Source organism: Brassica oleracea, chromosome C6 (genome assembly GCF_000695525.1).
Source record: "Brassica oleracea var. oleracea cultivar TO1000 chromosome C6, BOL, whole genome shotgun sequence".
Taxonomy (NCBI): Eukaryota; Viridiplantae; Streptophyta; class Magnoliopsida; order Brassicales; family Brassicaceae; genus Brassica; species Brassica oleracea.
Window position 1 is genome coordinate 21,551,120 of NC_027753.1, and position 27,021 is coordinate 21,578,140.

A 27,021-nucleotide genomic window follows, 5' to 3' on the forward strand; every position below is an offset into this window, starting at 1 on the left:
TGTCTCTCTGACATTCCGAATGGACTAAATCCATCTGTGCATAATCCGAGATACACATTCCGGATATTGCTAGCGAAATCTGGATGTACTTTGTTGAAATGTTTCCAGGCTCTTGCATCTGATGGATGAGTCATCTCACCATCCGTCTGAGTATGCTCGGCATGCCATCTCATCTTTCCAGCAGTCTGCTCTGATTGATACAATCTTTTCAATCTATCTGTAATTGGTAGGTACCACAATGTAATTGGTAGGTACCACATCTTTTGGTACAATACCCTATTACGTCCCCGTCCTTGCGGCTTGAATCGTGGCTTCTTGCAGAATCGACATTCTTCTAGCTTCTCATCATCTCCCCAATAGATCATGCAGTTGTTGATGCAAACATCTATCATCTCCGAAGGCAACCCAAGACTATAAACCAGTTTCTGAATCTCATAATAAGAATCAGCAGACACATTGTCTTCCGGCAAATACTCTTTAAACAAGTCCGCCCATTCGTTCATGCAACTTTCAGGTAGATTGTGATCAGTTTTAATATTCATCATTCTAGCAGCTAACGACAATTTAGAGAGACCTTCAACCACTGTAAAGTGGTTGATTCGCCGCGTTTAACATTTCGTAAAACTTTTTTGCATCTATATTAGGTTCTTCATCTCCATCATGAGCTACGAATGCATCAGCTACCATATCATGAACCCTATCATAATCTACCATCTCCTCCTGATGGTAACTATGTTCATTATGCAAATGATGATCAACCGGTTCTTTTTCCTGAAAATTGCTATTACTACTACTAGCTTCATTCTGATCATAATTAAAACCTTCTCCATGTTGAAACCAGATATAGTAATTTGCCGTGAAATTTTTAAAATGATGTTAAAACATCCATATTTATAGGAAACTTTTCCTAGGAATTTACTACGAAAATTATTTAGGTGGCAAAAAAAAATCGTGTTACAAATAAAATTTCCTCGCTAAGTACACGTAAATTATTTCCTCGTAAAGAACACGCTAATTTTACGTCGAATTTACAAGGAAAGCGTATTTCCTCGTAAAAGCCACGTCACTTTACACCGACTTTACGACGAAACGGTTTCGTCGCTAACTTACGAGGAAATAACGCTGATTTTATTTTTCCACGTAATTTCCTCATAAAATCGACGTAATTTTACGAGGAACACTTTTTCTCGTTAATTTTCGTCGTTAAGCTTGTGTTCTTGTAGTGTAAACAAAAACAATGAAACCATTCCTAGTTAATATTTGATTGTAAATAGGTATGCTTATCAAATATATATGATTTAGATCAAATGAGATTATGGATTAAACATTTAGATAGTTGTATAAAATGGTAAAACTAAAAAGTTTTTAAGAACATTAGAAATAACCAAAATGTGGTGGCATGCTTCAATTTAATTTTTCTAAAATCTACTGGGGCCAGAATTCTTGGTAAATTATTTTTGGGCTATAACAGCATTTCAAACTCCACTTCATTTTTTACTTTAAAATAGAGTATGAAGTAAAAAATGCTTCAATCATATTATATTTCTCACTTAATGGAGTAGAAAATGAGTTTACTCCTTAAATAGAGTAATTTATTTTTATTTGTTCATTACTCTATCATGAAGTAAGAATTATGATAGAGTTAAAATACTTTTACTCCATATTCAATTTTACTCTATTTTAAAAGAAAAAAACTTTTACATTGAAATCAAGCTTTAAGCTATTTACGGAACCAAAACAATAAAACATAAAAGGTGGACTACGTGCCGCTCTCTCTCGAAAACTCAAAGAAGAAGAACCCTAACTCCGACCCGGCAAGCGCCGGTGTCGGAGGCTACTCCTCTCCTCCTTAATTCATTTTCTTTTTGCCTTCCTCTGTTTTCGTTTCAATCCTAGCCGATATGCAAGCTTCCTCTATGTCGTCGACAATGTTCTCTATCGAGATAAGGGAAGAACAACCGGTGGATTTATGGAGAAGCGGCGAGGCTCGTGGAAAGGCGGAGGCGGGGAAGGTCGACTTTTAGGGTTGAAGTGCAACGTCAGATCTAGTTTTGCATTTTTCAGATCTTCGGAAGAAGATTCACGGCAAGGACGCGTGGCTCAGTGGGGACCCTCCTCCACCTCAGATCTACTACCCTTTGCGGCGGTGTGATGACTGGAGGAGTGAATCAACGGACGGCGGATAATGGTCATGCTCTTCGGTTTCCGGAGACGTCACGGCGCAAGGCTCCACACCGACGGAGTTGTCAACCGGAGGCGTGGGCTTTGGTTGGGGTTGTGGTAAAGCAGTACATCCCAGCTCCGGCGGCGGTTTCAACTATGAAGTCCAGTGGTACTACTCCACACCTTTGGATGCAACTATTACTGTTCCGGTCATGTTGCCATAGTCAAGACCTGATTTTTCAGTCCGAATGTGTTCTGGTTTTTGGCTTAGGATCAAGATTTTGACCTCGGTAGTGATTGGTCCATAATTGAGATGCGCCTCATGGTGAAGAAATTCTAGTCCAAGTACAACATTCGAATCATTGGTGATTAGTAACTCGTACAGACATGTACTCAAGTTTAGACTTCATTGTTGTTGGGTTATTAAGGTTTTTGTATCTCGAGTCTAATTTAGAAGTTTAAGAAGCGGCTTATTCCGAGTAGTGGAGTGAGCTCGTTTTCATCGGGTGAAATTCCAATGAAGTATCGATTCGGATAGCGTATGATTCATCTATGTGTTTTTAGGTGATACTCACTTCATTGTAAGTGTGATTTAATTTCTGTAGAAGTCAAAATCATGTAATCCTAATGGGTTAATGAAAATTGTAGCTGAGCCCAAAAAAAAAAAGAAGCTATTTACAGAACCAGGTTGCATCTTATGCCTTGCTCCACGGCTCCACCAATGTCTTCCTTTCCCAATTATTTATTCTTTTTAAAAAAAATCTTTAACACTGTTTTGTGGTTCTTTAAAATAAATTAAGCTACCTTTTCTGTTTTTTTTTTTCCACTCGACTTGAAGTCTCTGCTTGGGAACAACGCATTCGATCTCTATCAACCCCACATAATATTAGCTTTCTTTTCTCAAGACCTCTTTTTAGTTTTTTCTTTTATAGACCTCTTTTCAGTTTTTTTTTTCTTTTGTAGACCTCTTTCTGGTTTCTATCCGTTTTATAGCAAATGGGACAATTACTAAGGCCATCTCCAAGGGAGGCGTGAAAACGCCATTATAGTGTAAAAAATTGATTTTTCTTCTCTAACGTGACGGCAAACTCGATGGTATTATAGTGTTATGCTGTTTTATGCAACAGTGTTACACTATATTTAGTGTGATACTGTAGCGATGGGATATATTTTTTTTTTTTTGAATTTCTTTTATTGTTTAACTAGTTTAATTGATTATGTTTATTTTCACCAAATTACAAATAAAACTCACTGTTATGTAATTATGATATTAAATTTACTTATGATAAATTTTTATGTATTTTTAAAATTTTGTTAATATAAATGATTAATTAGTGTATGTATTGGAAATGGAAAAACTGCTCAACAGCTTGGGGAGAACAATATGCCGGTCGTAGCGGTTCTCTTACCATTATTCTAGAGGTTGTAACTGATTATGATCTTTGGATTTGACATGCATATTTTGGTCTGCCGGGATCTAATAACGATATCAATGTGTTAGAGGCATCTCATCTTTTTGCTAATCTAGCAGAAGGAACTGCTCCATCCGCTAATTATGTTATAAATGGAAAACATTATAACATGGGTTATTATCTAGCTGATGGTATATATCTAAAATGGTCCACTTTTATCCAAACAATTCACGATCCCCGTGGTCCTTAAAAAAATTATTTGCAATGAAACAAGAAGCGTGTAGGAAAGACGTTGAACGTGCATTTGGAGTATTGCAGTTAAGATTTGCAATTGTAGCAGGACCATCACGCATGTGGAACAAAAAAATATTACATGATATAATGACAACTTGTATCATAATGCATAATATGATCATAGAGGATGAACGTGATATCAATGCAACAATTGAAGAACAAGCTGAAGTTCCAAATGCAGAAGTTGAGATGACAAGTGTTGATGATGCTCGATTTCAAGAATTCTTAGCTCGGCACAATAAAATCTAAGACCGAGATGCTCATTTTGAACTTCGAGATGCACTAATGGAACATTTATGGGGTGAATATGGTAATTCCATTAATTAGTAAGATGTAATGTATTTTTTTATGCAATGTATTTTCGTTTGTTTGTTTTTATTTATTTTAGTTTTATATGTATTTTCGTTTGTATGTTTTTAGTTATTTTAATTTCATATGTATTTCTAAAGTATTATTCAATAATTATAATTATTGTTTTAAATTTGTTAGTCTAGCGTTTATTAAAAATTAGCACTTGTGAATTTTATATGAATAATAAGTATTATCTTTCTATACAATAATATAATAATGGAAAATATTTTTTAGTGTGATATTTGGTGTTGTGATTGGAGATGAAAAAAATTTGGTGTTAAAACTACACTAAAATAGTGCAGTTTTAACACTAAAATAGTGTAGCTGTCGGAGATGGCCTCACTAAAAACTGAAACACAAAACGAAAAAGAAAATCAAACTTGTTTGTTTTTGCAAAAGCCAGTTATTGCATGCGTACAAATAAAATAAAAACGTGTGTGCAATTGGGCTGATCAGAGTCAATGGAGTGGTGGTACACCTATCACCATCAAAATAATTGCAATTCGGCGTCAATTATGTAATAATTTCAGGGTAATAGTATATAATAAGGTCTTTGACCCAAAAAAAAAAAGTATATAGTAAGGTCAAACTCTTAGTAATAGATAATTATCAAATACTTCTTAATGTAAACAAAAGGAGTCTTTATAATTCTAGAATAGTTATCATATTAATATATGGAGTACTAACTTCGAACGAATACCAAATTATACATATATACAAGCCACACCCACGGCCCTTTTGTGGCAACTAGGCATGCGCATTTTAACCTGGACCCGAAGACCCGAATCGGAACCGACCCAAAAATATCCGACCCGGAATCGGATCGAAAATTTACAATTATTTTTTGGGTCTAAATTTTTTTTACCCGAAAGAACCGGAACCGAAAAGGAACCGACCTGAAAAGAACCGACCCGAATAGATCCGACCCGATAAGAACCGATTTGTATCCGACTGAAAAACATGTATATCTAAAACTATGATGTTTTTGTGTTCTATTTTATATATATTATTTTATGATTTAGTTGAAATATTTTTTGTTAACAACATTTTGTTATTATTTTTTAACATTTTTAAAGTAATATATAGCTTTAAAATGTAAAATTTAGAGTTTTAAAATGTTTTATTTTAATTATTAACTAGAGCTTGACCCGCACACCCGTGCGGTGTTTCTTTTAGAATATATATAAACATTTTAAAACATAATAATTTATTTTTTGCATTTACACTAATTTAGTTTATTGTTGAGACCATATATTGCGGTACCATATGGTGTTATGTGTAGTTATACAAATAATAATTGGATCTATGTATTAAATGTATCATGTCCGGTCGGATTTTTATTAACATTTCTTTCATATATTATTATATGATTTAAACGTATTATTAATTTTACGATGTTTTGGGTAAAATTTTAAACCAGTTAAAAATATTTTATTAATAATAATTTTTACACTTATACATTTTGGACATGTTAGAAGTGCAATATCTAATTATATAAACAAAACTTGGATAATTAAAACATGCATGACAGAAATCACAACTCCATGGTTGTTTTTGCAACTTTCAACCGGGATATTTTACTCACAGACACAGTATATTAATCATCTAATCACAATAAGACCTCTGTAAAATATCTCAAAATATTAAAAATTTACCTCAACTGCAGCCAAAATTTTAGAGATGGGTCTGACTTGAGTCTCATTCCAATCTTCATCTTGCTGATTAATCAACTTCTTGTCACAATTTCTCTCACAAAGAGCAATAGGAAGATCATCGTTTATCATTATGTAATCAAAACAAAATATTTTCAAGATTTGTTAGTCCATGAGATTATGATGAAATTCAATAGCTTATTTCATGGTTGGGTTGAGAGTCACAACTGAAACATCACATGCATTTGTGATTTGTACATCTCCTATTTCCATAAAGAAAACGTAATGTTGAGTTTTCACTTGCTAAGTGGAATTTTGTTCACAAAAAAACTAAATGAATTTTTAATACTTTTGTAAGAGTTGATTTTAGCAAACCTAATCAAACATAGAATCATATGATCACTGGTACGCTCTTTAGTAATTGCTTCCTTAAGAAGAATAAAACCTCGGTTAGTGACCTTTTTTTATGTTAATTGCGTGTTTTGGATGCAAAAAAGTAGATGGTAAGAGATGTATGTATAGGACGATGGCGTGGTTAGAGATTTTTGTGAACAACCTATAATATTTAAAATATATTTTTTGTTATTAGGAAATTTTAATATGTGGGTGGTAGGTATGTATATGTATTGAGTTTCTATAATCTCGTTTTGAGATTTTTTTCTTATTCGTTGATCATCATTGTTAAGTTTAGATTTTCGTAACTAATTTTGATAGATATTTCGGTATATAAATTGATTTTTGAATTGTACATCAAGACCAAGTTTTTTGTGAAAACAATTTGTTTGCAATTACTAAACCTGTTTTGATAGATTTTTACAATTACGATGGTTTAATCACAGAAAGATAAAAAAACTAATGACTTCTTATGTCACCAAATCGATACTATAATCTGTGGTCAACGTTGTAACAAACCATACTAAACCGGTTTGATAGATTGTTGCAAGTACGACATGTACTTCGTTGAAACTTGAAAGATTAAACCAATTACTCTGTATGCCACAAAATGGATACTATAATTCTAGGTCTTTGATTTATTATAAAAAAAACTTCCTAGTACGATATATAATATGAGCACTATCAATAATAGATACTATAATCCGAGGTCTTGGAATTTTTTTAAAAAACTTCATAGTACGATTTATAATATGAGCACTATCAATATTCATGTGTTCCGAGTTAGGCCATGTGTTGGATAGTTAAACTCATAGTTTTGATATATATGGACCAAGTCCAGCGAACCATACTGGTATAGTTTACGTAGATTAGGAAATGGTTCAGTAAAGAATTAATTCATATATTTTTTAAAATAAATACATCTTAATTACTTAGTGGTAGATTGTAATTTTTTAGGAAAAATCAGGGTTATTTAAAATGTGTACTTCAGTTTTAATAGTTTAGATAGTTTCATTTAAGTTGTTTAGTAAAATTTTAGATATATATGACAAATATTCAACTAAAGTTGATGGAATTGGATATATCATGTCCTTTTCATATCCTAAATACCCTAATCCGACCCGGACCCGATATGGACCCGAAAAATTACGGGTATTTTATGGGTATTTTAATTATAGACCCGAACCGACCCGGATCCGAGAAGAACCGATCCGAATCCGAACCGAAAATTTCTAAGTACCTATTGGGTCTAAATATTTAAGACCCGAAAAAACCCAGACCCGAAAAGAACCGGCCCGAACTCGACCCGAACGCCCAGGGCTAGTGGCAACTCCAAATGTCAAACATAAACCAAACGCAAACCGGTGATTACATCGAACCAAGAAGTAACGTACCGGTCTTAGTCAGATAATGACCGAGGCTTCGTTTTCTGCATCTCTCAAATTGGCAACACTGAACACCGCACCATTTCTTTCTCACAGCAACATTGCGGGGGAGAACTTGCATGTATTAAGCGCATGAACAGCTCAACCACAATGAAGCTTAACCAAGAAACAAGGTAGATAACCACAGCAACTCCGCCAGAGTCTTGTTCGATGGAAATATTTATTTGTTTCTATAATAAACGCAAACAAAGACGAGAAGATTTAGTGGAGGGGATAACACACTGAAAAAATGTCATTTGGATTACAAAAGGATGAAAATTCTAAGTCTTGTGGTAAACTGTAATTAACAATTCTCTAACGCAACTAAGTTCAAGATTCAACCAAAAGACGACGACAAGACAAGAGAGAAGACTGTGTCCTTCCGACACAATTTGATTTTTCTTTTCATGTATTTTTGGTTTGTCCGAGCTACTTTTGAGACTTTGTGGGGGTGGGTTGTGGAACACTGTTTTCTTTCTTTCTTTCAATTCAACGTGATCATGTCCTCGTCATGATGTATCCCAAGATTAGACCGATTAATCCCACCAGAAGAACGTACATGAACGGAATTCCACCACCACTCTGACTCCTCTTGCTTTCACGCTTCAACTGCTCCTGCAATCATACATATATGTCTTTTCTTATCAGAGAAGTTAACACACGTTGAACAAACAAAGCTTGTCTGACATACATAGAGATGACTGGGTATTGCAGAAGTGAAGAAACTTTAAACCAAACTTGATACGCATTTCTTCAATTCGTAGATATATCCTAGGAGCAATTCTAAAGCGATTTCATATCTTAAATGATGGAATAAGAAGTGAAAGGAGGCAACAGACAAATACACAAAACTGGTCGGATGAAAGCTATACAAGGATTAAGTGAAGGCCAACGCAAGTGATGATAAGCTATAGATTCTTACTACTAAAATGCACAAAAAAAACAGCTGCTTCTCTAAAACCAGTGAAACTAGCTATGAAACGGCTCGTAAAGATTGCGGGGATTTAGTTAAGAAAATACAAGGATCAGGTGAAAGTTCCTTACCAATTCTTCTTGAAGTTTTTTGTTTAGTTGAAGCGCAGAGTTCTTTTCCTCGGTAAGCCTTGTGATGAGAGCTCTCGCCTGTTATCACACAAGGCAATAGACGTCAAATCTTACATGTAACAGAAATGATCATATCACCTAACTCCAACGGTCCGTATTTGCCAATCAGTAGCTAGTAAGATCGTTGCAGATTCATAAACTGAATGGTAAAAAGCTAAAACTACAGCAGAAGAAACCATATTCCTCTAGACCACAGCTAAAACATTGGTCAAAACTACAAACAAGGTAAAGATTCTTTACAGTGATAAAGAGAACGACTATGGTTCTTGGTCTAATAAGTTAAAGAAATAAAGTGTACAACACGCAAACCATTAAAGAAATAACATCCTTAAAAGACCTGATAGAAAAGATAATTCCGTAATTTAGACGGTAAACCAATGTAGGTCACGTAATAGTATAATACTCATACACTCGTTCTGATGCAAAGGCAGCCCAGCTTCATGAAAGCAGCATTATACAAAAAGAAAGTTTATAAAAATACCTCAGATGAGTTTTCCTGAGGTTCAAGCCTGTCCACTCTAAATCTTGGAGCCTAAATGCAAACAAGAAAATCAACACGATTACCATAGGAAACGCCTACCATATAAACCCAATTTCCACTTGAAGGTTCTATCTTCTAGGGTATTCAATCAGAGCAGGTATATACTTACAGTAGTAAAATCAGAAACGTTCGCACTGTCTGAGACAGAAGCTCTCGGTGAAGAGCCCTCTTCGGATCCTTCACGAACGGGTGATGGTGGCTGTGGTGGATCAACATAGACAACTCTCAATTTAGTCTCCTCAACTCGATGCCCTGCCTCTTTGCTAAACTGCAGCGCTCATCACATCACATAACAGAACAATGCGTTAAGTAATCCATAAGCCAAACTTGCCAAAACATAAAAAAGGGGCTCGAACCAATACCATCTCTGGAGTAACTTCCTTAGCAGTGGCACCAGGACTAGCCACAACACACTGAAGCAAGAACTTATCCTTGCACTGCATATCAGCGGGAGCTTCCTTTTGCGCTTGCATGGTCACTAGTTTCCAAAGACAACAACAAATCAAACTCATAATCGCAAAATACGGTGAGTTCTTCATCTCGTAATAACAGAGGAAACGATATCTAACCTAGAACTTCAGAAGAGGATCTCGGAAGAACAACACCAGTATTAGGCCTCACACAATACTTCTTAGGATTCGTCGTTTTAACCTAAAAGTTAACCATTAGAAACCCTAAGCTACACGGAATCTCAAAGAGAATATTCGAATTGTAACTGTATTCACCTTGAAGGCGACATAATCGTCCGTCTTGTTAGCCAAATAGAGAGACGAAGAGATCTGCTTCTTCAATTCAACTACACGGAAGATCACGTATCATTCGATCAAACACATGAGAGTAATCGGAAGAAGGCAGATCTATAAGATGGAAGACATGCGAAGATTGTTGAAAGAAACTGGATAAGTGAGCTTACAAGGGAATTGAAGGTCGATAGGATCGATGTCGAGAAGCTCGTTGCTCATCTTGATAAGATCTACGACGGAATTTGGTTTTCCGGTGAAGTTAGAGCGGTGCTCGTCGTTGTCGTCGTTATCGATCGAGGACAGAGATTCACGGAGGGAGAGAGAGAGAGAGTTTGGTTTTGGCGTCTCTTTTGAAGACTGGAGACGATATATGCCCTTTCTTTAGTCTGAAGCTGCGTTGCTATCTAGGGGGTATAATTGTCATTTTCAAGCAATGACCAAACTCGTTTTAAAAAAAAAGTTTGACTAGCGAAAACGAGGTGGAAAACCACGAGGTCCACGACCTTCTCTAATCTCTTTTTCGCTACCTAATTACTAAACATGATGGTGTATTTTTCTTGATAATTATCATTTTTTTTTAAATATATATTATAAATAAACCGGACGGGTTTCGGTTACAAGCTCAATTCAAACAAAAACTTCCAAGTCTATGTATTACAACAACTATTGAGCTTGTAATCGAGACCATATAACCACACGAGCAAGACCAAAGAAGCCAGTCGACAAAGCTTCAGGGGACTGGTCCTGAACACGAACCGGGAAGAGAGAGTCTAGATAGGAGGAAGGTCACATCGACGTCTCGGAGCGGCCATAGATGACCAACGCCGACACCACACCACTGAACCTACCACAAGCCAACTCCGCAAGCAGAGATACGCACCACCGCCATTGGCTAAGCTTGCAATCGAGCTAGAGAGAGCTCCAATACACCATAGACGAAGACAAAACAGTACACACCCTTACCAAGACACCAAGGATAGAGCAACTGAACCGTAGCCTCCGCCGCAACGTCGCATACCAGTAGAGAACTCAGATCTGGAGGACCGGAGGTAAGATCTGCAACAGGAGCCCATGTCACACCTCCACGCGCCGCCAACTCTGGAAGCAGCTTAAGGGACCGCCTCCAAAACCCTAAACGCCGATTCCTCCGACAGCACCAGCCAGCACCCACCGCGCTGCAACACCATGATTAATAGACTCGGACCAGCAGCGTTGCTTCTCTTGATCGAAGACGTCGCAGGCAGAGCTTCAAACACAGAGCAACAAGCAAGGCGGTAAGGAAGACAAGGCAATCAGAAGAGCAAAAGGAAAACGAGGCGAGTGGAAGAAGAGGAGCCTTCGACGCCGAAGCTAACGCGAGCACCGGACGAGGGTCCGAGCTTCCGACGCCGGAACTAAGCAGAAGAGGATAAGGTTTGATTGGTTTCTAGAGATGGAAGTGAGAGAAAAGAGAGAAAAAGTTCTATATATTATTCAATACAATATATGAGTCCGTTGCGTTGCAACGGGTTTTTGTTTGATGTTTTAATTGAATAACAACCATAAAATAATAAATCATTTTATTATAGTATTATGATTATTTTTTGCATATGTTGTTCGAGATTTATTTTATGATTAGAATATGTTTTCACACATAAGTTCAAGTTAATATTTGTATTTTATAATCATGGTGTATAGATGAGTTGTTATAAACTTTATACTACGGATTAGAGAAAATACTATGCATAAACATTTAAACTGAACACAATCCACAATAAGAAATAAAAAGTAAAAAGAAATGAAAGTTAAATACATCAATTGAATCAATGACAACATTATACATGTTCTTATGTACTAATTTAATGTTTTATTAAATAAGTATTTAAATTTTTATTTTGCTAGGATTTTTTAAAAAAAAGGAAAACATTCAATTTTATAAATCTCCTTTTTATTTACAATTGAACAAATATTAAATACTCTTTTACAAATTTGTTTAAGATTTTAGAAAAGGTAAATTACTGTCATATAACCTATTACAATTATCTTCTCTTTAGAATTTCAGAAAAAAATATATTGCTATCAACTAATTATTTTTAGTTATTAATAAATATTTTTAAAATTGCTATTTATATAATTAGTATCCATACTAATTTACACTTCTTTTATTAATTAAATAATTTTTAGTATCATGTTCATCATCAAACATTCTCTTAAAAATAATATCAAATAGTTTTTAGTATCAAACATTATACAAATCTTTTGTTTAGAAATTTTTTTTTTTTTAAAAGGAAAACAACTATCAAATATTATTTTACAGTTTTGTAGGATTTTAGAAAAGTAAATTAATACTACATAATCTTTTACTATTATATCTTTCTAGAATTTAAAAAATAAAATTTCTATCAAATAACTATTTCCAGTTAATATTAACTATTTTTAAAAGTTGCAATTTTCAAAATTCGTTTTTTTTTCAATATCATTAATATTTTTATAATTTTTCTTGTTAATTGAATAATTTTTACTATAATTTTTAGCATTAAATTTTTGAAGTAAAATTGACTATTACATAAAATTTTACAATTCTCTCTTCTCACGAATTTAAAAAAAAATTCTTAATTGGTTAAGATTAGAAAAGAATTTTCTTGTAGAAGTCTCTTTTGTTTAAGATTTTAGGAAAAGAATAAGTTATTTTCACATAATGGAAGTTTTTATTGACACATTCTCTATTTAATTTTTTAATTGACACATATCATAATCATATCAGGTGAAATATTTGAAGTTAATTTTGGTTTGTATTTTTTTTAAAAAAATTATTAAAAATTAAAGTTAGTTAATTATAAGAAAAAATAAGATTAGTTTTACGTTTTTATTTTATTTAGAACTTTAAAAAGGAAATTAATTATTTTATTTCTTTTAGATTTTTATACAACTATTTTATTTTTAATAAAACAATCTGTTTAATTATTTATATATTTTGTCTTATGCATACAAACTCATATTTATATATACACACATAATCATGTACGACAATAGCATCAAAATTAAAAGTTATGCTATCATCATAAGATGTAATTAGGATAATAAAAAATTGAGTTGTATCAAAAAATTAAAAGAAAATACTCAGAGAATATTTTTCATGTAAATATTAAATGTTTTGTAAAAATAATATGTGAAAACTTAAACCTAAATATAGATGTGAAATATTTGTAGCTATGTTTTGTCATAATTTTTTAACATATAATTATCTATAAAAAATGAAAGTTATTTACTTATAATAAAATAATAAGAGTACTTTTACAATTTTCTTTTAATTATGCTTTTATAAAAGTAATATTATTTATTTTAAAGTTAGTTTTTCTTCATGTTTTTATTAAATAATTTATTGTACTTGAAGGATTTTACAATTTGTTTTTGTTTAACATTTATTTCTTAAAAGTTAATGTTTATCTTTTATAATTCTCAATTTTCGTATCTTTTAAAACAAACATTATAATGAAAATAATAAAAACAATAATAATAATAATAGTAATAATAATAAGACTATTAAATAATACTCCCTCTGTGTTATGATAAGTGTCATTCTAGTTTTTTTTTTCTTGTTACACAAAAAGTGTCACTTTACAATTCCAATGCAAATTATACTTACTTTCAGTTGAAAATTAATTGCAAACTGCATTGGTTTATAAATAATTTTATTTATCTCAAATACTACTGGTGAGAAAGATGTAATTAATAACAACTTACATATATTTCTGCTACTTTCTTAGTCTGTGTGAAAATTGTCAAAGTGACACTTATTCAGAAACAGAGGGAGTATTTATAATTAATTTTTAAGAAAAAATGTTTTTGTTATTTTAGTATATATATTTTTGATTATGATATAGTTTGACACATATCACAATCATGTTAATCAGCAATTTTGAAAAAGCAAGCTCAATATAATCTTTTATAATTGTATTTTCCTTAAAATTTTAGAAAATAAAAATTATATTAAATAATTTTTTTTCAAATCTATTTTTTTGAGATTTTGAAAAAGGAAAATTTCTAAAAAAATTACTACTAAATATTCTTTAAAAATCGTGTTTACTATTAAATAATTTTTAAAAGTAGTATTTTTCAAAATTCGTTCTTATTACATATATTTTTAATCGTTATATATTTAAACACATGTCACAATATTAGAAGGAAAATTATTATCAAATAATATTTTGCCATTATTTTTTGATTAAGATTTTAAAAAAGAAAATTACTATTAAATAATATATATTTTTAACTATGAGATAGATTAACACATGTCACAATCTTAAATTTATAATTGCTATGTGTCGCGATCATGTTAATTAGTAATTTTGAAGAACCAAACTTTATATAATAAGATGCCTTGATAATTATCTAATTACTAGTAATTACTAAACATGGTGTATTTTTTCTTGATAATTCATAAAACATTATTTTCGGAAAGAGAAATTCAGCTTTGCCTCGTGTGTGTACTACCGTGCACAAACATATTGTAACTTTTATCTTCGTTTCTCAAAAGTGATCATAAAAATGATAACTGTAGTAAACATAAATAGAGATATATGTGAAAACATTAGTTTAGAGATCTCTCCAGATGGTGTCCATTTTTCACACTTATATACCTGCAGAGACATTGCAAGATCTTACTTTGTCAACATGCTAATTTAACAGAGTTAGTGGCCTTGTGAACTTAGCTGAGCCAAAATAATTGTCAATTTTTTTTATATAAAAACCCACTTTATATTAAAACATAAAAGTTAGCATCTAAACAAGGGTTTTCACACCAAAAAAATGAAGGACACCTAATGAGATTTGGTATATACTACATTTATAGAAATCAATTCGGTATCTTTCGATTTTCGTCTTTTATAAATTATACTCCATCCGTTTCATAAAGAGTGTCACTTAGACATTTTTCATGCATATTAAAAAACTCATTAAAATGCATTTATGTTTTTATTAATATCACATATCTAACTAATAGTATTTTAGATAAATCGATTTATTTATAAAATCAATGCATTTTACAATTAATTTTGAGCTGAAAGGTTGTATAAATTGCATTGATATTGTAGAATGACATTTTTTGTGAAACAAAAAAAATGAACCAATGTGACACTTAATATGAAACCGAGGGAGTAGTAATTGTTATTAGTTTTAAGAGATTTATGTAGAGAAGAGGTGTACATTATAGCTCGTCTTACAAATGATTCTCAAATTTCCCTAGCCGTCCGATCACGAGAGAACGTGATCATCGCGTGAAACTTTTAGACCGGTCTTTTGCCTAAACCGGAGCGTACCAGATTCCTCTCCTCCTTGTCTCTTTCTTTCTCTCTCTGATTAGAGGTTTCGGTTTCGGTTTCGGTTTCGTTCGTAATCGAAAGGTGAAAAGGGAGAGTTTCCATGGCGTCGTCAGCTGAAGCTTTGAGCTTGGCCGTCTAGCTGATTGATCAACCATGGTCTCATAATTTTCACCGACTTAATCAAGCTCCAGGGCGTTGATTGTTCTCTCTCCCAGCTCCAGATTTTGTTTGGGTAAGATTTTGTATCGGTTTTATTGAGCTGATTGATTCTGGATCGAGAATTGAGAGCTTGGGGTTTCTTCAATCTGGGTTCTTTTGTTGTTAGAAGGTTGCTGATTTCTCAGGCGAGGATTTGAGAATTAGGGTTTTCAGATTGGGGGTTGGCTCAGTAATGGGCTCTTGTCATCTCTACCTGTAATTAGCAACTTGTTCATACAGAGACTCTGTTATCATTTTGAATCTGAAGTGAATCTGAGAATACAAACTCCTCACGCCTGTTAATTGCTCTCACGGTATATATTTCTTCATTTGATTCTGTCTTTGTTTGGGTATTGAACCAAATCTTTCTCTATTGTGAAGGTTGAAACTTTTGGTACATCTTTTACTTTCTCCTAAGCGTTGTGTATGCTTTCTTTCTGGTTTTACTTGTATGTCTAGTTTATGTTGAAAACTGTGTTGCCTGCAAAGATCGCTTGATTGATTGTTCTTTGAGAAGTTGCTTTTCTTGTTCACCCATTGTCAATTCACTTGGCCTTGGCTTCCAAAAGTCTGGACTTTGACATTGTGTTTGTTTGTTCTTGCTTTACTTATGTTTGTTGTTTCTTGTATGTCTATTTTTGATTGAAAACTGTGTTGCCTGCAAGGAAAGCTAGATTGATTATTCTATGAGATAGTATTACTTTTCTTTGTTCCCTCTTTAGGAGTTTTATCTAAACAACTTGTGAACCGGATAAGCTTTAATATTGGCTCATTTGTTTCTCTTCCATGCAGAGTAATAAAGATCCCACGAAGTGAGCCTTTTGTTTTTGTTTACTGATGGGTGAGGAGTTAGCTGACACAATGAACCTAGATTTGAATCTAGGGCCCGGTCCTGAGTCAGATCTCCAGCCGGCCCTAAACGAAACTGTCAATCTGGCTGATTGGACTACTGACCCATCTGAGAGATCCTCGGAAGCTGTGACGAGGATCAGAACTCGGCACAGGACGCGGTTCAGACAACTTAATCTCCCCATACCAATTCTATCCGAAACCCATATGTCTATTGAACTGAACCAGTTGATGGGAAGTCCTGTAACTGGAGCTGCTTTGCAAACTGGCGAGGGTAGTGAAAGAGGCAACGAGGATCTGAAAATGTGTGAGAACGGAGATGGAGCCATTGGAGGCGGCGTGTCAGAGAAGAAAGCGGATGTTGAGAAAAGCAGTGGCAGCGATGGTAACTTCTTTGATTGTAATATATGTTTGGATTTGTCCAAAGAGCCGGTTCTCACCTGCTGTGGCCATCTTTACTGTTGGCCTTGTCTGTTCCAATGGCTACAAATCTCGGAAGCAAAGGAATGTCCGGTCTGCAAAGGAGAGGTGACTCCCAAAACCGTGACACCGATATATGGGCGAGGAAACCATAAAAGAGAAGTTGAAGAGAGTTTAGACACCAAGATCCCTATGAGACCCCATGCAAGACGCATTGAGAGTTTGAGGAATACAATTCAAAGGTCGCCTTTTACAATACCGATGGAAGAGATGATTAGACGTATACAGAATAGGTTCGAGAGGGATTCAACCCCTGTCCCTGATTTTAGTAACCGCGAGGCGTCAGAAAGAGGTAACGATCGAGCCAACTCGATCCTTAACCGGTTGATGACTTCAAGGGGAGTTAGATCAGAGCAGAACCAGGCTAGTGCTGCAGCAGCCGCCATTGCAGCAGCATCGGAGGATATTAATCTAAACCCGGACATTGCTGCTCCTGATCTTGAAGGAGAGACCACCACAAGGTTCCATCCTATGTTGATCAGGAGACAGTTACAGTCCCACAGAGTCGCAAGGATCTCGAACTTCACATCTGCATTGAGTTCTGCTGAGCGGCTTGTGGACGCATATTTTAGAACTCATACATTGGGGAGGAGCCACCAAGAGCTAAACCATCATTCTCCTGTTGTGGTTGATGATAGAGACTCATTCTCGAGCATTGCAGCTGTGATAAACTCTGAGAGTCAAGTGGATACTGCAGTTGAGATCGATTCCATGGTGACTCTTTCGACATCTTCATCGAGGAGAAGGAATGAGAATGGGTCGAGGGTTTCTGATGTAGACAGTGCAGATTCTCGCCCGCCTAGGCGAAGGAGATTTACTTAAAACAAAAGCTTTTCAATCCGTGGAAGATGATGATGATGATGAGGAAGAAGACGATTGTAACTGTATTTTTATTTTCTTGCTTGTTGGTTTGTTGTATTTTTATTTGTAATTTTCGCAATAGGGATGGTATTTTTCAATAAAAGTTTTTTTTATCTTTTCAGGAGTTCTATTCTGATTGAACCTGTATATTCTCAGTCCATTGAAATGTGTTTCTTATGACTCGATTATAAATGCACAAAATGCCAACATTTTGAGTGTATTTTAATAGTTTAACCTCAAGATACTAGTCGAATCTATGATACTAAAGTCATAGCACAAAATTACAAAAATATTTGAATATAAAGTTGACAAGAAAGATTTATAATAAATCAATAACCTCCTTAGAGCAAAACATGTCACCAGTAGTAGTCAACTAGTAGTTCATGTGGTTATATAGATTGTATTTATTGTGGTAGTCTTTTTGTCAACAAGTCGCTTTGGCCGAGTGGTTAAGGCGTGTGCCTGCTAAGTACATGGGGTTTCCCCGCGAGAGTTCGAATCTCTCAGGCGACGGTATTTTTATAAATTATTTTTAAAATGTTGCTTTTCCTTCACGTCCGTAACTCCTAACTTTTTGTCCTCGAACAAACATCCAAAATACTATGAGCAGTGTACATGTCACATGCGCGCAGCAACATCCGACACTTCAATTGTTCTTTTGAATTTACGATATTCCATCTCTTGGTAATTTAAAAGATGATGTAATTAATTAAAATGATGTATGCAGGAAACCTCTTTATTCGATGCACGAACTTGAGCCAATAAGATAGTAGTTAATTTAAAAAATGGTTATTATTTTCGTAATTGGTCATTACTTTTCGTAATTTCCTCGATAGAAGTTGACTTTTGGAGACTCCCGTTTCAAAGTCTTTTACCTGCTTTTTTTTTTGTGTGCACTTTACCTGCTATTTTACTGCTTCTTTTGTTTTTACTCACAAGTCACAAGTCATATGGCACACACGTATAAGTGAATGTAAAAAAAATTAAAATATTTTTTTTTCTTTTCTTTTGTGTTGTTAAAAAATAAAAACTGAAAACATGAAAGATATGGAAAATAGAAAATAAGAAACTGAGCGTTGAAATTTGTAACCCAAAAAAATAAATAAATCAAATTAGTAATAATAATTATGAATATAGTCTGTCAAAAAATTATGAATATAGTACAAAATCATTAAATATAAATAATGTAATTAAGGAATGATCAATGTATTTCTAAAAAAAAGAAACACCACCTTCGTGAATTGTGATTCGATGTTTTAAAAAGTGGAATAAAGACAAAAAGACAAGAGAGCACCATTAATATCTTTCAAGAAGACATGACACATCCCTCTTCCTCCGCCTCCTCCCGTCCCTTTTCATTTTCTGGGTAATTCTCAAAATATTTCGTTTCCTTCAAAAATCCATCGATTTCTTGTCTTAGATTTGAATCTGAATCAAACAAAACACCAAGTCTAGAGTTTTGTTTCCAGGTAACAAACATTTTCTTCTCCTCTTTCTTTTTTTTTTTTTTTTTGAATTTTGGGTTTGTATTTTTTTTTTTTTTGAAATTAGGGATAAAAATCGAGAATCACCGAATTTCGAAATTGAGTTTACGGGCAGGATTCACGGGTCGATGATTTATGTTGATATATTGCATCGTGTGTGGGGAAAATATATCTCGAAATGTAAAAAGATCGAATTTTTGGGAATACCATTTCTCTGTTTTTGTTGTTGTCTTTGAATTGGGGAAAAAGATAAATGGTGAGATTTATGATATTGAGGCTTTGCATTTTTGAACACCCTTCTCTTCTCTATAGACTTCTGCTTAAACCGGGTTTGATTCAAAGACATTTCTTTTTGTTAATTGCAAAAACTGAAACCTTGCTTGCACGTTCTTTGCTAGCTGCCGTAGGTTAGATTTGGCAGTTCTTGTTCTAGTTAGATCCATTATCATGTTTCTCTGTCTGGTTAGATTGAAAAGAATGTTCTGCAATGAGAAAAATGTTTTTGGTTTTTGTTTATGTTTTCCCAACTGATGTTTGATAGTTCTGCGATTGATTACTGTTAACAGTTGAAGTCATTGGAATGTTGCAAAGGTCTAGCTTTTAGCATTATTCATAGCTTGTGAGACCTATTCTTTTAGTACCTATATGAAAGTGCATTTAATGTTTTGGTCCAGTTATTTGTTTACTTTTGAATTGTTTTTTGTTCCTCAAACTTGATCACGTGAACTAAGTATCTGCCCTTAGTTTACTTTTTTTTTTCTTGTTCTAGTTAGATCCATTATTATGTTGCTACGATTCAAAAGAATGGTCTCCAAATATAGTTGTGTTTTTTTTCCCTCTCTTGGCATTTTCTGTATTGATGTTTAATAGTTCTGCAATTGATTACTGTTACCAGTTGAAGTCATTGGAATGTGCAAAGGTCTCTAGCTTCTAGCATTTTTCATAGCTTGAGTTTTTTTTTTTTTGCTTTGGGACCTATCTGAAAGTGCGTTTAATGTTTTGCTCCAATCGATTGTGTACTTTTGAATTGTTTTTGTTCCTTAGGAAGGTTACAGATCCAGAAATAAAGTAAAAAGTCTTGATCAAATGAACTAAGTATCTGCCCTTATCAAGTTTATTTCATGAGTGCCAAGTTTGTCATGTGAATCATACTATAAGTTTACGTTGTTCATGATTCCCTTTTTTTCCTCCTGCAGAATAACAAATAAGTTTAAAAGGACCAAATCATCTTACTACAGGTGAGATACAAGGGCATATCATTTGACTCACCATGGCTCCTGGAGGCAGTGCTTTGAAAGAAGTCCTTGAATCTACTTCCACAGGAATGGACTACGAAGTTAAAATGGCGAAAGCCGAAGTTAATAATAACAAACCTACAAAGTCAGGGAGCGCAGGAGTTGGAAAGTATGGGATGCATTCAAACAATGGTGTCTACGAGCTTCTCGAATGTCCAGTGTGTACAAACCTAATGTACCCTCCAATTCATCAGGTTTGTCCCTCTTTCTCAAAGATTGGTAATTGCAAAATTCATTTTTATTAACGTTTGTTTGATTCTACAGTGTCCAAATGGCCACACCTTATGTTCAAACTGCAAAGCGAGAGTGCAGAACACTTGCCCTACATGTCGCTACGAGCTTGGTAACATAAGATGCTTAGCTCTCGAGAAAGTTGCAGAGTCCTTGGAAGTTCCATGCCGGTACCAAAGTTTGGGGTGTCATGACATTTTCCCTTACTACAGCAAGCTCAAGCACGAGCAGCACTGCAGGTTTAGGCCTTACGCTTGCCCTTATGCTGGCTCTGAGTGTTCTGTTACTGGTGACATCCACACGCTTGTTGTTCATCTGAAAGATGATCATAAAGTCGATATGCATGACGGATGCACTTTCAACCACCGTTATGTTAAATCAAATCCACATGAAGTTGAGAACGCTACATGGATGCTTACGGTAATAACATTCTTGTTGTCTATTACTATGGATTCATGTTACACTCTTTAAGTTACTTTAAATTTGTTTCCAGGTGTTCAACTGTTTTGGGAGACAGTTCTGTTTACACTTTGAGGCGTTCCAGCTAGGGATGGCTCCAGTTTACATGGCGTTTCTTCGTTTCATGGGAGATGAAAACGAGGCAAAGAAGTTCAGTTACAGCTTGGAAGTGGGAGCTCATGGACGTAAACTAACATGGCAAGGGATCCCTAGAAGCATCCGTGACAGTCACAGGAAAGTCAGGGACAGTCAAGACGGTCTCATCATCCCTAGAAACCTCGCACTCTACTTCTCTGGAGGTGACAGGCAAGAACTCAAGTTGAGGGTGACCGGTAGAATCTGGAAAGAAGAGTAAACTGAAACGAAGGAAACAAAGAATTAATGTACATAAGAAGCCTCATGGAGAGCTATAATGGATTCTTCTCCAATGGAGATGAAGATGAGATGATGATGTGATATTCTTCTACGATGAATCAGTCTGGAGAGAGCCATTGTTGCTATTTTGTGGCTGCAAGATTCATATTATCTCTGTACTTTTTTTGGTTTGTTTCTGTTGGGTTTCTGAGGTTTCAGACAAGGAATGTAGGGAAGTAAGACCTGATTATGGCTATGTACTTGTTGGAAAACCATGTCAGAAACAGTGTGGTGCACCTTTTTGTTGGTTTACAATGGTGATTTTGATGCAAGAGCATCATTGGAACTTTGTAGATTCTACATAGATGTCATTTTACACAGAAAGTCGACATGAACTCAATATTGCTGAGATGCATTTTGATGATTTGAATTAAACAAGAGTAAGCCAAACTTACACATACATACTAAATAGGCTTCAGTGAATTTCAGGAGCTTGAAGATTTCTTCAAGGAGATGAGAAATGTTAAGCAGGAGACAACAAATACAAAAACATTAAAGAACAAAAGGATTTCTCAGTCTTTGATTAGTTCTTGATCTAAATCTCCTAACATTTGTCATCGTCTATGTGTGGATCAAAGACGTTCTTGAAATCATATCCTATCTTGGACATCTTTAATGTATCTGGCTATTTTTTTTTTTCAAAAACTGAAAAATTCTATAATAGAGATATATTTAGTTTAATGCATTTATCTAAATAGCAAATTTTAAATATAGAATAAAAGATAGACGAATGTTATTTTTTCTTCTTCTATATGCAAAGAAAATTAGAATAAAAATGAGTTGAAATAATTTTACCTTTAAATATTACTATAAAAGCAAATATAAAAATAAGCTGGAATATTCTTATTACTAGGAGTGTGTTATCACTGCGAAGCGCACACGTCTTGCTTGAAATTTTCAGCGATAAGAAAGATATAAGATTTCAAGTAAAATTTACTATCCCCTTATGACAAAATTAAAAAAAGTTTCATTAAAATATTTTTTTCTCTCACATATCATTAGTAATGCCTTGGTAATCAATTGAGCTTATATCTCTACTAGGAGCTGGATCAACGACAGAGAAAGTTTACCTTAATAGGTTCAAGATCGAAATGTACCCGCAATCAAAGAAGATTAATCTCACTTAAAATAAACATTTAGTATTTGATGAGTAATGTATTTTCAAACTTTGTACAGTTTTTTATCCATTACAAATGTTAGACAAACAAATAATATAAACCATCCTTTTGCAATATTTCTTTTAGTATCATATCCATTCATGATGTTAGATTAATAAATAACCGAATATATTTGAAAATGTTATAAGTATTATTCAGTTTTGAGATGTTGATATTGCATCTAGTCTTCTTTTTTCTGTAAAGTCTTAGTAGAAATTCTTAAGATTGTTTACTTTGATCAAATGTGATTAGGGTATTGGCTTAATTGTCTATGGCACCCCAACATCTTCATTCTTGTTGGATCAAAGTCTCTCATATTGGAGTCAATGAAATGTGGTTCCAATTTCCAAATCCCTTTATTAGCTTAATGGTTTACTCCTTTGTGTTCCTTTATCCATATATATTTTCAATCCTGTAAGTGTTTGGTCTTGATGACATATTATCATGTTATGCCAACTAAATAAAATGTCAATTTATATATAATTTTTTTACGAGTTGAAAAAAACATAAAATGTTAGTATCCAATGAGCCAAAAGTTTATTAAAGCAAAAACTCAACAATAAATAATTCAAAGTGCAATATATCAAGCTACAGATATCAGATAGTACTAATACATAAAACCACATACACACACATATATAAATAAATATTATTACAAATCATTTGGAATTGTAGAGAAGACTGAGTGTTCAGGCTTGTGACGACTCTCGAAATCGAGATGAACAAAAGCTCTTTCCACTTCTGGAAGTTCTTCGAGTTTTATTTGCAATGATTCACCAATTGCATGAGCTTCCTTTAGTTGCAAATTTTCTGGGAGTTCTATATCCACCTGCATATATAACAATACACAAAGTTAATTATGATTATTAACCAAATATTATTATGATGCAATGATGAACTCTGTTATGGTCAAGTGCAAACAGAAGGTGGTATCTAACTTATAAATATATAATTACAACACTAAGCTATATATCAACAAACCTCGACAAAGTAAAGAACACCAAATGTATAGGCGCGGATAGTATCAACACATTTAATATTATCTGCGCCTTGTCGCAACACTAAGTATGTCAACTTCTGTAAAACTTCTGGAGGAGCTGCCTGTCCGATCAATGAGACTAAATATATACAAGAAAATGATAGTGAAAAACTCAAATGGTATTTATTAGGTTAAAAATACAACTAACAACATTGAATAAGAAATGTTACCTTTTTAGCAAAAAGGAAAGAAAGAGATGTTACCTGCATTTTCCATAACGGTCCCAGACCAATTGATAATAGTGTAGATGGCTAAGAGAATAGCACCAGCAGGATCAATCCACCAATAGAAAGCATTCCCAAGAACGGCCGAGATTAGTCCAAGAACGTTTGTCACCACATCAAAGTGGTGATCCTATATCAAAACTCATCAATTAAGCTTACATGAAATAGTAAAACTACATGCACATGTATGTACATAACTATATATACCTTTGCATATGCACGGACGATATGGTTTCTCGACCTTTTACAGTAGATCCACAAAACAAGTTTAATAGCTGTTGCACTTAGCATGATTGAATATAACCAAACTAATTGGTCATCTCTCATTTTTTCTGGAGGTTCATTTGCAATCAATTGTTCAGCTGCCACAAGCAGAACTTGAAACCCTTCACAAATACATATAGTTAATTAATTTATATTACATTTTAATCAAATATATAGTTTTGATGTGAGTACAAATAAATATACCAAGAGTGGCCATAACCGCAGCGAAAATGATGATTCCAACAGGTTGCACCCTAAGTTTTCCAATGGGATATTTGTAAATATTTATGTTTATCATTGATAAATGTGTGAACCAAAGTATTCCTCCTGCCATTAGATCAAGCAAAGAGTCGAGTGTTGATGCTGCAATTGCTATTGATCCACTCTTTATCGTAGCATATATCTACAAATTTTAAAACATTTGATGAACATATAGACATCAAATTAATATCACTCAAGTCAATGTATAAAATAAAGTCATATACCTTGAGAGCAAGTAAGAATATGTTAGCCCAGTTGGAGATTTGCATGGCCATCTCTTGTGCAGCTCTCTCAGCTCGATCTTCTTCTTCTCTTTTTTCATTGATTACATGGTCTTCAGATCGAGCTATGAAACTTTCTACTTCCTCAAAAGATTTTAGTGTTGCCAATTGTCGTTTGTAGTATTTCTTCTCGTCTTTTAAAGGTCAAAATATTGTTTTAGAGAGGAGTTTTCCTTATAATATTTGTGAGAATATTATCATCTAACTTATAAAGTAAAACACTTTGATGTGTATATATAGTTACCTCTAGTAAGACCGACGACGTTGGAGAAATCAATGTGAAAAGGGTCTTCCGGATCGATTTTAGACCGAAGTTTTCGAGGCAAACCCGTGAAGAAATTCGATTTCATTGTAGAAACCGAACAGGTTAACTTCGGTTTGTAAACTTCAGCTTCGTGATCGTTTGACGAAAGCAATGGTGTTTCAGTAGAGTTGACTTCCATTTCTGAAAAAGTATTAATGAAATCATCGATCGTCAAATAAAGCATAGCATAAAGACATGAATAGTTAAGTGGTTGAACTTGAAGGTGAAAAAACAAAACCTCTAAGAATGAATAAAACAAGAACAGAAAGGTTATAGAGATGATTTGCAGTAGAAATGATTATGCTTGTAGATGATGAACAAAGAAGAGGACAGATGATGGTACACAAAGATTGGTTTTTAATTTTTATAGATAGAATATAAGAATTTCTATTGAATTTCGTTTGGATCAATTAATAAAATATGGTAATGGAATAAAGAAAATGTTGTTGATGATAGAGACAGACCCTGGTACTTGCCCCATGCCTAAGCATCAACAACGCTGGTCTGATCCACGCCACAATCAGGAGTTCTCGCTGACGATTTTGTCTTCTTGGTAAATTACAAGTGCCAATTTATTATTGGCTAGGACACACGTGCAAGCTACATGGTTGTAATTGCAAAATACATAATAAATTTAAGTTTCCAAACCCTAGATTATGCTCACATGTGTGTCTCAACAGAAATACAAATTAGAATCTTAGTAGTTAGATGCAAAAAAAACCATGAAAACCTTTGAATCGATCAACCTGTGTATGGGGCCAGACAAGTGGGGATTTATACGCCTATAGATTTCTATTGTTATGCTAGATTGTTGAACCGGATGAGAACCAGATTGTTATTTTTGGGTTAGTATTTGTGTATTTCCTAAGTAGGTAGACAGACACCAAATAAGAAAGCAGGACACCATAATTGGGCTTTCATGGGCCTTTGTGAGAATTCTATTTTTTAGCCGGCTAGTACGTCTTCAGATTTTTTATACGGTTCGACGGGTCCAATTGCTAAACTGGTTTAAAATTCATGAACCGTGCCTTTTAATTTAACCGTTCGGTTCGTTGGTCAACTTTAGGGATAATGCAAACCTGTATATAATAGGCATCTAGTTTGTTGAAGGGTGTCCTTTGTATCGAGTTTCTTTGCTTCTCATCTCTTTCTTTTGATTATAGGTGTCCTTGGAACTGAACGGCAAGGGGAACTGTTTGAGATAAAAGATGATCATCTTAAACTCATCCACGTTTCTTGTGTAAGAAACATTTACAATGAAAAAAAAATACATTTTACAATGGGTATTATCATTCTTTGATAATTATAAAACGTCGGGAAGCTTCAAATTTATGATTACCTGTCATGTTCTGGTAGATATTAAGGCTTCTGACTCCTACTATACACTGTTAAACTGCACATGTTACGTAAAAGTAGTAGGTGAAGTTACTCGCAATAAACTCACATTCCCCACCGTGTTCATTAATCTTGTATCTCTGTCAGTGCTAATACATAATCCAATATCTTCCATTTGATAGCGGTGCTTTGATATTAGCTGCTACCGTTACATTTGTGTTTTCTCGTTTTCTGTAGACATCAGTAACTTTTCGGAAAGCACCTGAATTATATAACTTTCTCTGAATACTGACATGTGTTGGTTAGGCACTTCAAAAGCTTGTCCACTAACAATCACCTCACATTAAAGCCTCCTCAAGTGCTTCACAGTAGGGGACTTTCGCTGTTGTATTAGTCATGTCATCAAAGAGAAACACACCTTGTGCTTGAACTCAGAAAGTGTAGCTAAAGTAAAGTCATGCATAACTGCCAAGTAAGAAACTATATGTACCTGCTGCATAACTGTGAT

General features: G+C 34.1%; 4 protein-coding genes and 1 non-coding gene across 12 annotated transcripts; 3 read left to right on the forward strand and 2 right to left on the reverse strand.

Moving 5' to 3' along the window:
* Positions 1 to 7,898: 7,898 nt before the first annotated feature.
* On the reverse strand, positions 7,899 to 10,447 carry LOC106296889 (vesicle-associated protein 1-2-like). The gene is made up of 8 exons (XM_013733130.1): positions 10,248 to 10,447; positions 10,060 to 10,130; positions 9,904 to 9,985; positions 9,697 to 9,812; positions 9,444 to 9,602; positions 9,275 to 9,325; positions 8,734 to 8,811; positions 7,899 to 8,304 (listed from the first exon to the last, which is right to left on the reverse strand). Exons 1-8 carry the CDS (start codon positions 10,294 to 10,296, stop codon positions 8,188 to 8,190), a joined length of 723 nt encoding a protein of 240 aa, XP_013588584.1. The 5' UTR covers positions 10,297 to 10,447; the 3' UTR covers positions 7,899 to 8,187.
* Positions 10,448 to 15,397: 4,950 nt separating this feature from the next.
* LOC106300721 lies at positions 15,398 to 17,979 on the forward strand. 4 transcript variants are annotated; one of them, XM_013736925.1, is made up of 3 exons: positions 15,398 to 15,609; positions 15,703 to 15,889; positions 16,368 to 17,979. In XM_013736925.1, exon 3 carries the CDS (start codon positions 16,413 to 16,415, stop codon positions 17,724 to 17,726), a length of 1,314 nt encoding a protein of 437 aa, XP_013592379.1. In that variant the 5' UTR covers positions 15,398 to 15,609; positions 15,703 to 15,889; positions 16,368 to 16,412; the 3' UTR covers positions 17,727 to 17,979. The 4 variants fall into 4 exon arrangements, with proteins under 4 accessions (XP_013592379.1, XP_013592378.1, XP_013592377.1 ...); XM_013736924.1 differs by having other exon boundaries at positions 15,706 to 15,889; XM_013736923.1 differs by having other exon boundaries at positions 15,398 to 15,889.
* A 217-nt stretch (positions 17,980 to 18,196) lies between these two features.
* On the forward strand, positions 18,197 to 18,278 carry TRNAS-GCU. The gene has a single exon. It is a non-coding gene; the product is annotated as a tRNA-Ser (tRNA).
* Positions 18,279 to 19,065: 787 nt separating this feature from the next.
* On the forward strand, positions 19,066 to 21,937 carry LOC106296540 (E3 ubiquitin-protein ligase SINAT2). Of its 4 annotated transcripts, none has more exons than XM_013732688.1 (4): positions 19,066 to 19,234; positions 20,446 to 20,738; positions 20,809 to 21,195; positions 21,269 to 21,937. In XM_013732688.1, exons 2-4 carry the CDS (start codon positions 20,520 to 20,522, stop codon positions 21,587 to 21,589), a joined length of 927 nt encoding a protein of 308 aa, XP_013588142.1. In that variant the 5' UTR covers positions 19,066 to 19,234; positions 20,446 to 20,519; the 3' UTR covers positions 21,590 to 21,937. The 4 variants fall into 4 exon arrangements, with proteins under 4 accessions (XP_013588142.1, XP_013588143.1, XP_013588144.1 ...); XM_013732689.1 differs by having other exon boundaries at positions 20,488 to 20,738; XM_013732690.1 differs by having other exon boundaries at positions 19,071 to 19,131.
* A 1,520-nt stretch (positions 21,938 to 23,457) lies between these two features.
* Positions 23,458 to 25,494, reverse strand: LOC106299352 (putative metal tolerance protein C3). 2 transcript variants are annotated; one of them, XM_013735459.1, is made up of 8 exons: positions 25,417 to 25,494; positions 25,119 to 25,319; positions 24,818 to 25,008; positions 24,537 to 24,735; positions 24,276 to 24,454; positions 24,048 to 24,198; positions 23,787 to 23,923; positions 23,458 to 23,634 (listed from the first exon to the last, which is right to left on the reverse strand). In XM_013735459.1, the coding sequence occupies exons 2-8, from the start codon at positions 25,315 to 25,317 to the stop codon at positions 23,458 to 23,460; spliced, it is 1,233 nt and encodes a 410-aa protein (XP_013590913.1). In that variant the 5' UTR covers positions 25,318 to 25,319; positions 25,417 to 25,494. The 2 variants fall into 2 exon arrangements, with proteins under 2 accessions (XP_013590913.1, XP_013590912.1); XM_013735458.1 differs by lacking the exon at positions 25,417 to 25,494 and having other exon boundaries at positions 25,119 to 25,376.
* Between the last annotated feature and the right edge of the window lie 1,527 nt (positions 25,495 to 27,021).

What these genes read in the sequence shown, in the direction of transcription:
- LOC106296540 (XM_013732688.1), top strand. Translation starts at nt 20,520, where the DNA reads ATGGCTCCTGGAGGCAGTGCTTTGAAAGAAGTCCTTGAATCTACTTCC. An exon ending in TGTACCCTCCAATTCATCAG is followed by an intron (nt 20,739 to 20,808) that starts GTTTGTCCCTCT and finishes TTGATTCTACAG; the next exon opens with TGTCCAAATGGCCACACCTT. An exon ending in ACGCTACATGGATGCTTACG is followed by an intron (nt 21,196 to 21,268) that starts GTAATAACATTC and finishes ATTTGTTTCCAG; the next exon opens with GTGTTCAACTGTTTTGGGAG.
- LOC106299352 (XM_013735458.1), bottom strand. Translation starts at nt 25,362, where the DNA reads ATGCTTTATTTGACGATCGATGATTTCATTAATACTTTTTCAGAAATG. An exon ending in CGTCGTCGGTCTTACTAGAG is followed by an intron (nt 25,009 to 25,118) that starts GTAACTATATAT and finishes GACCTTTAAAAG; the next exon opens with ACGAGAAGAAATACTACAAA. An exon ending in GACCGTTATGGAAAATGCAG is followed by an intron (nt 23,924 to 24,047) that starts GTAACATCTCTT and finishes GTATATATTTAG; the next exon opens with TCTCATTGATCGGACAGGCA.
- LOC106296889 (XM_013733130.1), bottom strand. Translation starts at nt 10,296, where the DNA reads ATGAGCAACGAGCTTCTCGACATCGATCCTATCGACCTTCAATTCCCT. An exon ending in TATCGACCTTCAATTCCCTT is followed by an intron (nt 10,131 to 10,247) that starts GTAAGCTCACTT and finishes TCTTCCGTGTAG; the next exon opens with TTGAATTGAAGAAGCAGATC. An exon ending in ATCCTCTTCTGAAGTTCTAG is followed by an intron (nt 9,813 to 9,903) that starts GTTAGATATCGT and finishes TTTGGAAACTAG; the next exon opens with TGACCATGCAAGCGCAAAAG.
- LOC106300721 (XM_013736923.1), top strand. Translation starts at nt 16,413, where the DNA reads ATGGGTGAGGAGTTAGCTGACACAATGAACCTAGATTTGAATCTAGGG.